General features: G+C 46.6%; 1 protein-coding gene across 1 annotated transcript; it reads right to left on the reverse strand.

Moving 5' to 3' along the window:
• Positions 1-1,103: 1,103 nt before the first annotated feature.
• On the reverse strand, positions 1,104-16,496 carry LOC309520823 (NACHT, LRR and PYD domains-containing protein 12-like). Its single transcript, XM_082202712.1, has 10 exons — positions 16,101-16,496; positions 13,569-13,635; positions 12,129-12,295; positions 11,350-11,524; positions 9,915-9,980; positions 6,963-8,703; positions 5,178-5,264; positions 3,757-3,927; positions 2,612-2,779; positions 1,104-1,450 (listed from the first exon to the last, which is right to left on the reverse strand). The coding sequence occupies exons 2-10, from the start codon at positions 13,603-13,605 to the stop codon at positions 1,363-1,365; spliced, it is 2,700 nt and encodes an 899-aa protein (XP_082058838.1). The 5' UTR covers positions 13,606-13,635; positions 16,101-16,496; the 3' UTR covers positions 1,104-1,362.
• Between the last annotated feature and the right edge of the window lie 606 nt (positions 16,497-17,102).

The raw sequence follows: 17,102 nt of genomic DNA on the forward strand, positions 1-17,102 counted from the left end.
AGTACCGTATATGGGAGGGGGCAAGAGAGTGGGACCCTAAGCTATAGCTTGCTTAGCTTATATATAAATCTGGCACTGCTCGTAATTCAAACCCTCTGGTGCAACAGAAAACAAATTTGCAGCATCATCTGTGTGGCGGCTTTTCAAATATTTCATTCTAGGTATCGCATCACCTCTCAGTCTCGTCCTGCAACCTTTTCCCTTGTTGGACCTGGGTCTGACTAAGGCCCTTCGCCGTCTTTGCTACCCTTCTTGGGGAAATTTCACTTGGTCCATCTCGCTCTGCCACTTTGACTGGGGACTTTCAGAGAACGCAAGTTATTGCAGGAGCTTTAAAGGCGGATCTTGGTGCTTCTGGCTTGGGTCATGAGTCAATGGCGGTCGCCCTTTGCTGCCCTCCGTGGGCATCGGGGAGGTTCAGACAGGGCAAAAATCCTGGCAATGTTCCCCAGTGGGGTCTGGGGAGTTCAATGCATTCTGCTGTTCTGCTCAAGCCCATGTCTGCCAACTTGAAAGGCAGAATGGGTGCGACCTGGAAGTGTGTCTTTGCCATGGACGAGCCTCCATCTCTTGCATGATTTGTGGTCAGTTCCTTCTTAATCTGGAATATTGGCATTAATCAAGAGACACTACTGGATCCCAATGGGCTGCGATCAATCAGCTGCCAAAAGTACTGAGCTTGGCTCTTTGAAGGTATCTGAATGGTGGTTTTTGTGTGTGTGTTTTTTAAGCTGGAGAATCCTTACAACAGATGGGAAAGGAAGGGGGAGGACCAAGGTGCTTTGTGCTTTCATATGGTTTTCAAATGGCCTTATTTTGTCCTCCCCTGCAAAATGAAAGAGACGTGTGTAGCCATTGTTGTGTTATTTTGTTTGTTACTGCAGAAAAGAGGGGGGAGGCTTTTGATTTATGCCCTACAAGGAATTCAACATGGTTTTATTATGCCCTCCCCCACTTGATTGAGGTTGAATGGATTTTATTTATAATTATTTTTGGATCGGACCAGGAGTCTGATGGAGCAACGCAGAGCAAGAAGAATGAGCAAGAGTAATAATTTGGAAAATTTGTTAAGTTGTGGGTGAACATATCAGACAACATATCAATTCTTCAAACAGCTCTTGTTTATTCACAGGCCAGAACAGAACTGAACTGAAGGGTTCAGCCAGCCTGCTAATATACAGCTCCACTACACCACAACTGTAACAACTTTCTGTAACTATCCAATCACTGAACATCACTTTCAATCCCTTATTTGCATATGTGGACCTGAGTGAAAACTATCTACAGTATCCCCCTGCCGGCCCAGGGTGAGAACTTCAGTACATAACAAACTTAATAAAGAATAATTGGGAAAAAGGAGTTTTAAATGTGGATCTTGAAGCCTTCTCTGCAACCATCCAGCTTTTTCAGATCTTTTTCCATCGCTGGACTGATATCACTTAAGTTTAACCTAGAAAAAACACAACAAATGTAGCTATGACTATTATCACTCAGGTAGACTGCCAATAATTGCGGTTTTCAGGAAAGGAAAAAAGTAAGTAGAACATGGCAAAGGGGAACGTTAGGTTTGCACATTTAAAGAGGACTGAAGAACTCTGTTGCTCTAGAAAAACATACATGCTCTTTTTAATGACTGCAGGTTGGAAAGTGATGGGGAAATGCCCTCAAAGTGCCACATGAATGAATAAAGGGAAGACATGTAAATATATGATGAAACCTCATAGTCATATAAAAAAAGGTAAAGAGACCCCTGACCATTAGGTCCAGTCGTGACTGACTCTGGGGTTGCGGCGCTCATCTCGCTTTACTGGCCTAGGGAGCCAGCGTACAGCTTCTGGGTCATGTAGCCAGCATGACGAAGCCGCTTCTGGGGAACCAGAGCAGCACATGGAAACGCCGTTTACCTTCCCGCTGGAGCGGTACCTATTTATCTACTTGCACTTTGACGTGCTTTCAAACTACTAGGTTGGCAGGAGCAGGGACCGAGCAATGGGAGCTCACCCCGTCACGGGGATTCGAACCGCTGACCTTCTGATCGGCAGGCCCTAGGCTCTGTGGTTTAACCCACAGCACCACCCGCATCATAGTCATATAACCACCCCCAAACAAATCAGTACATATGCTCAATAAAGGCAAGAGAAAGGGCACTTTCCTGACAACCTGCTTTTTGAGGAATCATCACAATTCATTTTGCAGGGAGGTTGCATGATGTTGCCTCGAATCACACATCACAGTGATTTTCCCTATCATTTTCCCTATCGCAAAATGCCCAATCTTTTTGGGAAGGCAGGCAGTCGTTTTTATCGTTATCACCATTATTATTTGACTGTTTGTTACCCGCCCTTCAGCCTAAGGTCCCAGGGCAGGTCACAACAATTTAAAACAAATTACAGCCACAAGAATATGGCGGGTTATCAAAATATGTATCTGTAGTGTTGGAGGTCAGGTTATACAGCTGCATCTTCAGAAAACAACAAACAATGCACAAATGAAAGGGGCCACCACAGAAAGGCCCTCCCTCAGGCTGGCCACCCCTCCAAACTTCCAAGGTGTAGAAGTTTAAATTCCCTTAGGAGTGAATACACTTAGGAAGAGTGAGGACTGAAGGTACCTGATTTCTGTAAGAGCAGGACAGGTCAAAATGAGAGTGTGCACATCTTCAGCACACATATCCGTGAAAGGGTTGCCGCTCACGTCCAGATACCTGAGGCTAGTGTTGTCGGCTAGAGCAGAGCAAAGTGCCTCAAAGGACGTATCCGACAAGGCGTTTTCCTGGATTCTGCAGCAGAGGAAGCAAAGACGTCAAAAGGTGCTCCAACCTCTTCAGAGCCTCGCACTCAGGTATAACATGACCCCTATTTTGGGGGACTCAAAATAAAGAAAATGGGGGGAGATTACCCAGAGTTGTTGAGCTTTTTTGGGGGGGGGTTGCCACGAGTAGCTGAGCTTTCTGTTTGGGGGAGGGGGTTGCCATCGCTCACCCGCCTGACCAACGCTGAAAATCTCGCACGGCGCTGAAGCCACCAATTGTATGCAGGCTCGCCGCCAGCAACCACCAATCACCACCCAATTGCTGCAGCAGCTGCCAATCAGCCGCAGCCACCAATCCCCCGCCCAATCGCCGCTGACAACTCTTGCTTGCAAAAGCAACCAATTGCCAGTCCCCCGTATGCACTATCTGTGTATAAGATGACCCCCAATTTAAAAACTTGAAAAAATGGGGGGGGGGGGAATACATGGTCTGATCTATGCTGCCTCTTACACACTCATCAACATATTATCAACTTGGATTTGTATTTTGTTTTGTATTTTCCAGTTGCTAGCTACTCTGACTGTTTTTTTTTAATCCTGTACAGTTTTCTCTATTTTAAAATGTATTTTCATTTTAAAAATCAACTTGAGACTCAGCTGCAAATAAAACGTTTTAAATGTGTAGTAAAGTGCAATGCACAAATGTGACACTAGATGGTGAAAGTGAGCTGTGCAAAATTCAATGTATTTTTTTTTTTTAATTTAAAGCATTTCCACACTGTTTTTTTTTTTAATATGTGTGCAGATTGGTAATTCAGTGGGGCTTTTTATTGTTTGGCTCAGGGGTTAGGAACATCACCTTCAGTACCTGACAGAAAGGCTGCTCATATATTTTCTTAATAAACATCTTAGAAAGGTTGAACCAAAGCCTCTGGAAATGTACACGTGAGCTGCAAATCTTTTAAAATACTCTGCATACCTTGAGGTGGCTGCTTTGACACTTACATTAGTTTCTGTATCCGGCTCTGCGGACTTCTGAACACCTTCAGTAAGTCAGAGAGGCCCTGATCCTGCAGCTTGTTCTTGGACAGGTCAAGACTTAAAAGGGTCCGATTCTCCCAGAGCGCCAAACTCAGCTCTTTACAGCACTGTCCAGTAAGCGCATTCTTTGCCAAGCTGGGAAGAGCAAAGGGAGGAAATGAAGAAGAGAAGATGGAAAATGTGTACACACATGGAGTTTGTGTCTCTGAACTGCGTAATTCTTCTTCTGTTTTAAAGGCTGGACTCCTAAACTCATTTACCAGGGATCAAATACCTCTGGATTCTGCAAGGCTGGATCCTGAACTCCCCCACCCCACCCCACCCTGGTGGGCAGTTCTGACAGCTAGGTAGAAGTGACCTATTCCCCCCCCCATACAGCTGTATCTATACCTGCCCCTTATGTTATCAGGTGTGGGGCAGGAAGTTGTGGCTTGTGGGAAACAGTTCAGTGCCTGCCCAACGTTGCTGTTGCTTCTTTCTCTCTTTCATGCCTCCAGAAGTACCTGGTCGCCTATACTTTTCTGTTTCATGAAAGTGTATTATTAAATAAGTAGTGAGGCGTTGAGTGGCAAGTGGCAAGTCTTGATAACAAATAAATAAATGTGGAATACTGCTGCACTTTGACAAAGGTCGTTGTAATGACGACTGCCAATCTGAACTTTTTCTATGGTTTATTCTTGTAGATCGTGACATCGATCCAGTTGGCATAACTTGCTATAAAGAACTTTCTATAAAATCAAGTCTTACTGACTAGTGATTTAAATCGTGATTTAAATCAATTTGATTTAAATAAAACCCACCCTGTGAGAAACTAAGAGAAACAGAAGCTTACACATTCACCCACCTCTGTTATCTAACAAAACCGCCCACAACTCACAGCAGAATAGATTGTGAAAGGAATCAGAATTCAAAGGGCACGAGAGCAAACTGTTTCCAATTTAGTTTTGAGTCAGGAACATTTGCTAAAGGATAAAGGTAAAGGGACCCCTGACCATTAGGTCCAGTCGTGGCCAACTCTGGGGTTGCGGCACTCATTTCGCTTTACTGGCCGAGGGAGCCGGCGTACAGCTTCTGGGTCATGTGGCCAGCATGACTGAGCTGCTTTTGGCGAACCAGAGCAGCACATGTAAACGCCGTTTACCTTCCCGCCAGAGTGGTACCTATTTATCTACTTGCACTTTTGACATGCTTTTGAACTGCTAGGTTGGCAGGAGCAGGGACCGAGCAACGGGATCTCAGATTGGCAAGTCCTAGGCTCTGTGGTTTAACCCACAGCGCTACCCGCGTTGCTAAAGGATGCCTTTCCCCAAATACCTTCTGACTCTTCCAGTGCAGACCCAGTGAGGATTTGGTAAGGAATAGCCCATTAGCTGCAGCAAACATACCTCAGGATTTCCAGTCGACACTCTTTATGTTTCAAGATAGAAACAAGCTCCTTTGTGGATGGATTGCTCAGATCGTTATTGGAAAGCCTGTGAAAGGAGAAAGAATTTATAGGAATGCAAAAAGCATTTAGTAGTCACTCTAGACCTTGCCCCCCTCCTTGTGTCACATCCTTTATATTGTGGGACTGAAGGAAGGGACTGTCCTCTCACTGATAATTTGGAAGCTGCTTTGGGAGGCTTTTTTATCAAAATTGGGACCTGCTGTAGTTGGATGGTTTCCACCCCCGCTCCTTCCCCTGCCCCCAAGCTAATCATCTGCCTCGATGGGGAAAGGACAGAGAGGGAGGTAGGCAAGGGCCACATCCACACAATACATTTGCATAACTATTAGTCCACTTTAAGAGTCATAGCTTCCCCTAACCACCTTCAACCTTTGCAACTGGCAGACTGTATGAAGCTTCTGAACTGGCAAGGCCTAATATGAACACTTGGGAGCCTGCCTGTCTCTGCATCTGCTGCCTCGTAGAAAAGGCAGAAACTTTTGCCGATTTTGATCCCAATGCAGTCATACCTTGGGTTACAGCCGCTTCAGGTTGTGTTTTTTCAGGTTGCGGACTGCCAAAACCTGGAAGTACAGTGGTGCCTCGCAAGACGAAAAGAATCCATTCTGTGATTCTCTTCGTCTAGCGGTTTTTTCGTCTTGCGAAGCAAGCCCATTGACGGATTAGCGAATTAGCACTATTAGTGGCTTATCTGCTGATCGGATCAGCTGATAAGCGGCTTAGGGGCTTAGAAAAAGGGGGGGGAAAGGGGAAAAAACCAGCAGGAACTCGCAAGACATTGTGGTCTTGCGAAGCAAGCCCATAGGAAATTCGTTTTGCGAAGCACCTCCAAAATGGAAAACTCTTTCGTCTAGCGAGTTTTCCGTCTTGCGAGGCATTCGTCTTGCGGGGCACCACTGTACTGGCATGGGTTACTTCCAGGTTTTGGCAGTTGCTCATGCGCAGAAGCGCTATATCGCGCTTTGAGCATGAGCAGAAGCGCCAAATCGCAACCCGTGCATGCGCAGGCGCGGGTTGCGAATGCTGCAGGTTGCGAACATGCATTCCGCACGGATCACATTCGCAACCCGGGCATCCACTGTAATGGCTTCAGTCTCCCACTCCTGTGCCAGCCCTCGGCTCTAGTCACTGACCGCAGGGACCTTTGGATAGGAAGACTCTTTGTCAGGTCTCAAGTACATTCAGATGCCCAAGGCCTAGCCTGGCTCTGTGGCAGATGCCTGAATACTAAATAACACTCGTCGTGAAGTCTGCAACATACCCATTCAAAGTAGTTGGAACCATGGGCCCCAATCCTTCTGCAGGTGCTGTTTCAGTTTGGGGGGGGGGGGTTGGGCTGGGCAGATTTAGAAAGGTCCAAAGAGTAAATTCAATATGAATGCTGCTCCATCAATTGTTTGGAATGTTTTATTAAACCTTGAAGGTACAGTCATACCTCGGAATTCGAACAGAATCCGTTCCGGAAGTCCGTTTGACTTCCGAAATGTTCGACTTCCAAAATGCAGCTTCTGATTGGTTGCAGGAAGCTCCTGCAGCCAATCAGAAGCTGCGGAAGCTCCGTCGGATGTTCGGCTTCCAAAAGAATGTTCAAAAACTGAAACACTCACTTCCAGTTTTTGATTGTTTAGGAGCTGAAACGTTCGTCTCCCGAGGCGTTTGGGATCTGAGGCACAACTGTACTTGAAATTTGACATCAGCTGTGATTTGCATTTCAGCTGCTTACCTCAGTTCTCTGATTCTGTGAAGCTCCAGGCTGAGCCTCTGCAGTCCCTCGTTCTGAATGAAGCACGTATCAAGATTCAGGAGGTCAATCTTACCGCAGCAACTCAGCACATAAGCAAGGATGACACAGTCCACAGACATCAGATACAGTTCCGAAAAGTCCATGGAGGCATCACCATCACGCCCCAATGCCTGAGACACAAGCAGCTTGTTGTGTGCCTCGAAAAGCAAATTGAAGAAATTCAAGGCCCTCTTTTTCCCATCAAGATGCCTTTCCATTTGGAGGAAATCACTGCAGTCCGTCTTCAGGATCCAGTCAATGACTTGCCTGGCGGTCACTGGTGAGAACGTCCCCAGAAGAGACTCCAACGGTGCCCTGGTTGCAAACTGAGACAAGCCAGAGAGGAAGCGAAGAAAAATTTCGTACTCCCCACCTTGGGCTTCTTGGACTGCTGCCATTATGTATCTAAAACTGTCCTCCTTGAAGTCTAAATAATGGACGAGGGCAGCAAAAAACTCTTGGACAGTGAGGTGGACAAAAGAATAGGTGACGACAGGAGGCGAAGTGGCACTTTGTATGTTTTCCACCAGGAAAGTTTTGACGAGGGGAGATGAATCCACATTAAACGCTTCCAGTTGCGCCTGATCAAACAGAAGAGTGCGATGCTGGAGGCCATACTCAGCCAGCCAGCCAAGTTGTATCATCATCTTCCGTGCCCTTTCACGCTCAGGGAGCTCCTTGGTGTGATTGACCATCACATGCCTGATGTAGCTCACGAAGAGCTGAGTTACCGTTTTGGGAAGGGGATGTGGCTGTCCGGCCTCAGAGTTGAAGCAAGGCTGCAAGGCTGTGCAAGTAATCCAGCAGTAAGAAGGATTGTAACAGAGGGTGTACAGAACCTGGCTCTCCCTGACATGGGCCAAAGCCTCCTTGGCCACCGCAGCTTCTCCAAAGAAGTTGTGGAAGTACTTTTCTCTGTCCTGGGAGAGGAAGCCCACAATACTGGCCACTCTGTGGAGGACCCCTCTCTCCAAACGGGCAAGATTGCTTGGGCGGCTGGTCAGGAGGACGGAACAGCCCTTCAGAAGCTTCTCTTTCAGCAGGCTGGCCACAATCACCCCCACCGGTTTCACATCTCCTGGTTGGGCACAAAATTCTGCATTCCTGCCCAAGTCAAGGTTACTGTTGCTCTCGTCCAAACCGTCAAATATGAACAGCAACTTTTGGGGTTCTTGTAGAATTGTGTCAAGTTTAGAGTGTAAATAGGGGTACTCCCGTTGGATCAGGCTTTCTAGGCTGGTCTTTTCCCCCACCGCGTTGAGGTCTCGGAATTTGAAGAAGAAAACAAAAGTGAATTTCTGGTAGTGTTTTCTAGTGGCCCAGTCAATGACAAACTTCTGCGCTAGGGTACTCTTGCCAACGCCAGCTACACCGCTCACCATCACAAAGTGGGGCGTGCAGCCTGATCGATAGCACCAACGGAAAAGCCGGCCTGGGGTGATTCGCTCCAACTCCACCTGCATCTTGTGGCGGAGGCGATATTCGTTCAGCTCTCCAGCAGCAGCCAGTGCCTCATGTTCTTGAAATGTTTGTCTCCTGAAGTAGACATCCGCGACTATTTTTATATCCACATAGCGGTTGAGGATGGGGAAACTTTGCCCCTCGGACCGTGTTCTTTGGCTGGCTTCTTTCAGCAACTTGGTCTGTTCACACAGAATATGTCTGTGTTCATCCTGACAAGCTGGACAGAAGAAAAAGATTGCAGGGTTCACTGAATTAGGCCCAGCCTAGCAGAACAGGAGATCAAATAGGCAAAGACTTCCTGGATTGTAGCATCTCCGGCTATTGGTAGATGATCCTTACAAGAAACGCTGAGAGCCAGTGAGCTGGTTTGAAAATCGCCATAAACCTTCGTTCTGCTCCCTCAGCTTGCTCTTTTGCCACATCCAAGAAACTGTGGTTAATCTTAACTATGGTTTGAAACAGGGCAACTTGAAAAGCATGGGTTGTTATGGAACTGGGCTATTTGCCACAAACACTAGTAACAATTAAACACAGCTCAGGGTACAGACAAAATGTTAATCAAAAACATAAGCAAAACTGAGATCCTTGGAAAGAGGGGAAGGGGGGAAGAGGCATGTAAGTGCATGGCTTTCGGTAGGTCACTCCTGTCACAATAAGCCATGGTTCATCATTATGTCCAAATTGGCCCAGTAAAGCAGAACCAACAGAACCTTGCATTTAGACCAGGGAGAGCCAGGTTCAAATCCCTACTTATCCATGTAGCTTCCTTCCATATGAATACAGATCAATTAAATGTCTATTAAGAGGTAAATAACCTCCCCTTCTATGTGTGGACAGGTTTAACTGCCAGTTACCATCTCACACAGAGAAAGAAAAAAGCCAAGAGTTGCACATCCCATTACAATGTTCCCTTATACAGTCGTACCTTAGTTTTTGAACAGCTTACTTCACGAACAACTCGGAACTTGAACGTCGCAGACTCGGAAGTAGGTGTTCCGGTTTGCAAACTTTGCCTCAGAAGCTGAATGTCTGGCATGGATTCCGATTGGCCGCAGGACACTCCTGCAGCCAATCGGAAGCCGCGCCTTGGTTTCCAAACATTTCGGAAGTCGAACGGACTTCCAGAACGCATTCTGTCTGAAAGCCTGTCTGTATAAAGTAGGACCACAATGCAGAAAGGAATAATTGCTCCACCCTCAGATCTCCATGGTGCTGGCTCCAAGGTAAGCTAGGCCCACCACTCTGCCCAGAACATCCAAGATCAGATGCAGCTTAAGAAAACACTGAGTTGGCATGTCCTACTTCTTTCAGGCTGCAGGGGGAGCTGCTCACTGAGTGCCCCATGCCTGACCAAAATCTGATTCCCTTGCATTGGTCCAATGGAAAACAGGAAGTGTTGGTGAACTATTTTTATTTGCTATCAAGTACCTTTCATTTCCGGAGCAAGGTTGTGTCCGGTTTCATTTAGGAGAATCTCCTTGAGTAGTGCTTGATCTTCAAAAAAAGAGAAAAAGCAAAACAGTTGGAAATGGAATTTGGCATCGTCTAAGCCACCTGGCATATACAATGCTGAGTGGACTGACAGCTGAATAATAATTGACACTGGTGATGGGACAGCAAGCTGACTTTGGGGACACTGGTCAGGCCTCAGGGCGCAAGCACAGCTCTGTCCTCCAGAACCTCACTAGTAAGCATTTGTTTAGCCCAATTAAAGTGCATTCAAAAACTCTGGCGCAACAAATCCGCTTTTATATTGATAATAGTAATAAACTGTTTGCAATTACTTATTTTTATATTTAATAAAATTTAGACGCTGCTCGATTGTAAAAAACAACAACATCTCAAAGTTGTTTACAAAAAAACAACAGTGAAATGCAAGGGGGTGGGAAAGACAACGCTACTTTAAAAATGCCAAAGTTAAAATACTAAAACAGATTAAAATTACCTCAACTTTCTAGGCAACTAGGTAGGCTTGTCTCGACATTCATGTTTTCGGCAGATGCTGAAAAGAATACAGTGAAGGATCTCCTTGATCTCAATAGGCAAGGAGTTCCCAAGTGCAGGTGCTGCCACACTTTTACAAATGCAGAACAGGCATTGCAGTGGAACCTCTACTGTGACCATATTCCGTTCCGGAGGTCCGTCCGGAGGTCGAAATGGGTCACTGGGAGAGGTGCCGTTGTGTGCAGGCAGCAATTGCCTACTCCTACGCAAACGGCGGCAAACCCGTCATTTACTTCTGGGTTTGCCGTGGACATTGGGCAAAACGGACACAAGTGGAGGCGGATGTGAGAAGAGGTTTGACTGTAAACAGCAGCTGTTAACACTGCCAATTCCACTGACTGAAGCAGTTGAGTGAGCGTACATGGGGAAAAGCGAGCTCAGGCAAACTGGCCCCGAGTTGTTAAACACTTTATATATCAATAGTAAAGGTAAAGGGACCCCTGACCATTAGGTCCAGTCGTGGCCGACTCTGGGGTTGCGGCGCTCATCTCGCTTTATTGGCCAAGGGAGCTGGCGTACAGCTTCCAAGTCATGTGGCCAGCATGACTGAGCTGCTTCTGGCAAACCAGAGCAGCGCATGGAAACGCCGTTTACCTTCCTGCCGGAGCGGAACCTATTTATCTACTTGCACTTTGACGTGCTTTCAAACTGCTAGGTTGGCAGGAGCAGGGACCGAGCAACGGGAACTCACCCCATCGTGGGGATTCAAACCGCCGACCTTCTGATCAGCAAGTCCTAGGCTCTGTGGTTTAACCTACAGCGCCACCCGTGTCCCATTACAGTAACACCTTAATAACACCTTAAAAACAAAACAAAAAGAAAATTCTCACTACTCAGGGAGCAGGGGACAATATATTACCTTTGCGGGTGATTTCCCCCACCATCACCTCAAGGTTGGGATGAGACCAGTGGCGCCTCAGAGCGCAGAGACTCTTCCAAAGCCCTATTGCCAAAGCCTTGTTACTGGCAAGGTCAGCAACTAGCTTCTCTGCTGCTGCGGTTGAATCCTGGTGCTTCTCTATTTTTTCATAGATCTAAACAAAACACAGAAGACAGAGTTTAGCTAGCTAGCTAGCAGGGGAAAAAATACAGAAATCTTCTCACTCAGATCAAGGGCCCCCTTACACCGGCATCTTGTTCACCGTAGGGCCAAGCCAAATGCTTCAGGGAAGCTTGCAGGCAGTGTATGAAGCTGGCAGCCCTCCTCCTCTGCTGTTTGTTCCTATCAACCGATATTCAGGTATACTGTCATTGAAATGGAGGTTCTATTAAGCTTCCATGGCCAATGGCTGCTGAAAGTTCTTCATCTCCATGAATTTGTCTGAACTTTAAAAGAAAAAAATGGAATGCAACACTAACCCCAGACTCCAGCCTCCCTAGCTGTTTGCAGAATGTGTCTTTCTCAATTCGAAGGTCTTCTATGGCCGACTGCCATTTAAAGGCTTCTGGGTAAGTGTGGGTATTTTGCCCCACAGTTCCCTCCTTAGGCCAGAACAGGATGGAGGTTGCATTGGCCAAAATCATCCCCCCCAACACTCCTTGCATTTGGGATTTTGTTCTTGAGGGTCCACCGTTCCCTTAGAAATGCAGCCCCCGCCATACCATACATTTTTTTAAGGACCTGCAAAGCATTGTTACCTGGGCTTGCTCAGGTGTAATGACCTTGCTGCTCCTCAGTTCCTGAACCACCAGGGCAATGTCATTTTCGATGACGTAGATCAAGTCCGGGTGGAAATACTCTGTGACTCTCCTTAGCTGGCCTTCTGCGAAAGCCTCTAAGTGTTTGACGAAGCGTTGCAGGTCCCCTAAAAAGAGACAGCACAACAGCCATGAACGCAGCCAGGACTCAGAAGTTGCTTTCGTGGGGTTGGAATCCTCAGAGAAACACTCCTGGAAGCCTAGAAATGCAGTGGTTTAGCCACATAGACACCAGTACATTTTATATACAGTGCTACCTCGGTTCTCAAACGTAGTAAGTTCCGGAAGACCGTTCAACTTCCGAAACGTTTGAAAACCGAGGCGCAAAGGGCTGGCTTGCAGGTTCAACTGGAAAAACTGAAAAACACACAGTAGAAGCCGTTTGACTTCTGAGGAGCGTTCGAAAACAGAAGCAATTACTTCTAGGTTTTTGGCGTTCGAAAACCAAAACATTCCAAGATGCTCAAAAAAGGAGGTACCACTGTGTACATACACACACACACACAAACACACACACACGGTTTTTCCTCCACCATACCCTAAAATATCAGGGCACTGAACAACAAGCAAACTTTTCTGCAACTTTTCAAGGGCTTTTTCCCTCAAGTGCCCTTTCTTGAACAGATTAATCAGAGCTATCTAGTCTCAAATAGTGGAACTGGTACTAGATTTCTACATACTGTAATTAAAATAATGCCTTTTGCAACTCATACGTTAGGTTGCTGAACCATGTATATAATAGTGGTGCCTCGCAAGACGAAAAGAATCCGTTCTGTGATTCTCTTCATCTAGCGGTTTTTTCGTCTTGCGAAGCAAGCCCATTGATGGATTAGCGGATTAGCGCTATTAGCGGCTTTTAGCGGCTTATCGGCTTAGCGGATCAGCTGATAAGCGGCTTAGCGGCTTAGAAAAAGGGGGGAAAGGGGAAAAAACCCGCAGGAACTCGCAAGACATTTTCGTCTTGCGAAGCAAGCCCATAGGAGATTCGTTTTGCGAAGCACCTCCAAAACGGAAAACTCTTTCGTCTAGTGAGTTTTCCGTCTTGCGAGGCATTCTTCTTGCGGGGCACCACTGTATCGGGGGGAAAGCCACAGCTCAACGGTACAGCATCTGCTTTGCATGCAAAAGGTCTCAGGTCTCTCTGGCAATCTCCAGGTTAGGGCTAGGACTGTCCCCCATCTGCCAGCCAGTGTACTGAGCTACATGGACCAGCGGTGGGCAGGATCGCTGCGTTGCAGGGGGCTGAGCTAGATGACCCTCGTGGTCCCTTCCAGCTCTACAGTGCTACGGTCTGACTCGGTGTGATTCCTTAATCCCAATTGCCAGTCTGCTGCTGATGACAGCAGTCCACCTGTCACTCACTCACAGACACAAGCTTACCTTCGGTTATTACAACACCTCTGCAGTTTGCAGCCATTTTGGATTCCACCTGCTATGATGCCACTTGCTGAAAGGGAGACAATGAAAAAGGGGGGGAAATCAATGCTGGAATAGCACTAATGGGGCTCCTTCTTCCTTTTCACATTGCAAGCACATGGCGCTCAACTTTTCACAGGTGAAAATGGGGGTCTTGTTTGTTAGCACTCCCGGTTTTTAAAACCAAGAATGACTGGCCAAGCATCTCACTGCATAACATAGGAGCCAATTCCTAGGTCCCTTTGCCTCCACCACCCCCATAAAATATTTGAGGGGTCTGGGCTGTTGGCATGACTGCTGCCAAGGCGCTGTACTAGTGATTCTCACAGGGTGTGGAACGGCGCACTGGTGTGGCAAGAGAGAACGGCAAGTGCGGAGGGAATTGAGAACAATGGGGTAAACATTTCATTCTTTCCCACATCACCTTCTTTGCGGCAAGGAGTTTAACAACTCAGCTTTCCTTCAGCTAATTACATACATTTACTGTGGGAAATATAACTTCCTCAAGTCGCTGATCTTAGAGGCCCTAAATGTGTGCATTATTTCTTTTATATTTTCCACTCCCCCCATGTGCCTCTCAAAGTATTTATACTCGTCCCCAGTGTTGTTGTTTTTTCTTCAGGGGGTACTCAAGGGCACATAGTCCCAGCACATCTTTTTGTTGTTAAAAAGTGTGGCACTTGCTGTAGCAACTTCATGGTGAGTGCCGGGACCTATTTTTCTAGATAAAAACCACTGCTCATCGTCTGTAATTTCTTCTCCCATTCTCCTTTCATACACAACTTGAACTTTATACCCCAGCCCCCCAAAACCAATTTCTTTCATCCTGCCTCCATGGTTCTTTTACACTCACTTCTTCCTCCTATATGGATATTTTCCTCTCTAATCCTTTTTAATTCCACTTTATGCAGCAGCAGTAATTATTATAGCAATAAATATTAATCTTTTACCTCACAGTTTCCTTAATACCTCCCCAGGCCCTTCCCCCTCAAAGGAGGGAGAACTTCCTTCCTCCCCCAAAATCTTTCTGTGTCCCTGCCATCTGTGGGGAGGATGTGAGGAGCTTCTGGAGCCATGGGGCAACTGCCCCCCATATCAAGTAAATAAATAAAAATACTTAATTAACTGAGCAATCACAGGTTGCTCAGTTCTGCCCCACCCCAAAATAAATCCTGGCTACACCCGTGTCTGGAACTGTACTGGACCAACCAAAAGGCTATGGCACAGCAAGGGAGCAAGGCAGGCATGCAAGAAAGACCTGGGTGCAGCCTGTGGCGCTCAGACCCACCTGGAAGTGAGTTGCACCCCACTGTTTGAAATGCTGAAATGGCGAAAATGACCGGGAAGATCAGAGATCAAGAAGATAATGAATTTAATAAAGAATGGGGAAAATCTGTAAGTTACTTAAAAGAACACTGTAAACAATTAAAAACTTTGGCAGGGTTCTAAGAAACACTTGCAATGTAGCGAGAACTATGGTGAGAATTAAGAAAATATGGAGAACATTACAAGATGCAGTTGGAAAAGAATAACAATGGAAACCATGGAGGGGTGGAGGGAAGCCCGGGGATTCAGAGAATCCTATCTGTATATGATTATGTTTTATTTGTGATGAAAATTGTTAAAGATAAAAATTAATAAAAATATTTAAAAAGTAAAAAGGGGAAAAACCACTGCTCTAAGCAGTAATGAAAGCAAGAAAACAGCATCATAATAACAGTAAAAAACACTTTATAAAAAGAGAAAAAAAACAGAGAAATGGGGTCTGATCTGATGGGTCAGGTGGGCAAGCCGGTTCAAAAACATGACTTCTGAAGCAACAGGTGGAGGTTGCTTTTTTCACATGTGGGACGTTCCACAGAGCAGGGACAACAGCAGAAAAGGCCTGTTTTCAGGACCCAACGCTGTGATATTCTGTAGAGTCCAGTGCCATGAGCAAAATATAACCCCAGGTGATGTAAGTCAGGTATGGGTCACCTTTGGCCTGACAGGTACTGCGGAACTACAACTCCCATCAGCCCCAGCAAGCATAGCCAGCAGTCAGAATTGACGAGAACTGCAGTTCAGTAACACTATGCGGGAACAGGCAAGGGCGTAGACCCCCCCCCCTTAAATCAAGCAAAACAATATAAATACTTGACTAATGAACCAATCACGTAGGTTCTGCCCCCTCTAACAAAAGTCCCGCCCCCTAAACCAAGTCCTCCCACCCCACCCCACAATCAAAATCCTGGCTACGCCCTTGGGGACAGGCACCTGGTCCGGGCTGCTGATACTGTACATTTTTGTGGGGCGGAAAAGAAGATTGAAGGAGGAACTAACGACGACGACGACAACCCTGGACAATAAACGCTCTGTGTCGGAGGGAGAATGCACTCTGTGTATGCTCGGTGACCCTCATCTTTTATTTGCTGGCCAGATTCCAAATGTCAGGAAGTCCCCCAGAGTCCTCAACTGGGACCATGAACTTCAGCTCACTGGGCGGAGAGCACTCACCTGCCCGATTACACTGATGTTCAGCCTTGCTGGTCTTCTGGAAGCTGACTTTGATGGAGGGCCAGAGAGAGCCGAGGCAAGAGGGGACCTGTGCATGCTCAGATCACCGCGGCCTGGGTCGCTGCTGCTGCTCCGTCTTCATTGCTGGCAGGAAAAAACAGGCGCCATTTCACGCGAGAAACTTCTCGTTCTGCTTTCACTTTCAGTAGAAAGTTCACCTCCTCAATTTCAGCTGGGAGGTGGCTTTCAGACAGCAAACACAGCCAGCTGTCGAGTAGTTCCTGGCTTCACGTTTCCTCTTATTTCAGGCTGCAAATAGCAGTCCTAGATTTCAGGGGGAGGGGGGTTTAGGGCTGCAAACCTGTGCAAAAGTGAATAATTGCTTCCAAGTAATCGTCGCGCGGTAAGTCAGTGGGGTGGATTCCTCAGGCCCTGGGGGCATAATGAGACCCGCCCCCCTCCAAAGCCTCTTTATCTTGCCCTTGCAAAGTTACCCAGGGCGCACCCTCTCACTGAACCCACTGCAATATGCACTTCATCATCATCATAAACTTTATTGCACTAGCCAAAGGCCATGGCATCATTCACAAAGGGAACAAAATGAGCAGCAGCAATAACCATAAAAACATCAGGCACTGCAAATACAATAAACCACGGTCACGTCTCCGAGAAGTTATTTGTTGCAGAGGGTTCTCAGGTAGGGTGGGAGAGTCTTTAGAAGCAAGCTTCCTGTACAAGAATAAACAAATCTACTTTTGGCCCACCCGTGATATGTGGCCCTTGGGTGTTTGCCCAGATGGGAATGTGGCCCTCAGACTTAAAATCATGGTTCTACACCCACAAGTGTTTTGGGCAACTGCCCATTTAAATAACTGACTGAAGTAGAAGTAACATAAAAAATAACCATGGTTTTTTAAAAATGCTGCCAGAGGTGCTTTGATTGCAACCTCTTATGAGGTTGTTGTTTTGTTATTTTAACTATTTGTGCTTTTATTTTGTATT

The sequence above is a fragment of the Podarcis vaucheri genome (genome assembly GCF_965113315.1).
Source record: "Podarcis vaucheri genome assembly, chromosome: 16".
NCBI classification, from domain to species: domain Eukaryota; kingdom Metazoa; phylum Chordata; class Lepidosauria; order Squamata; family Lacertidae; genus Podarcis; species Podarcis vaucheri.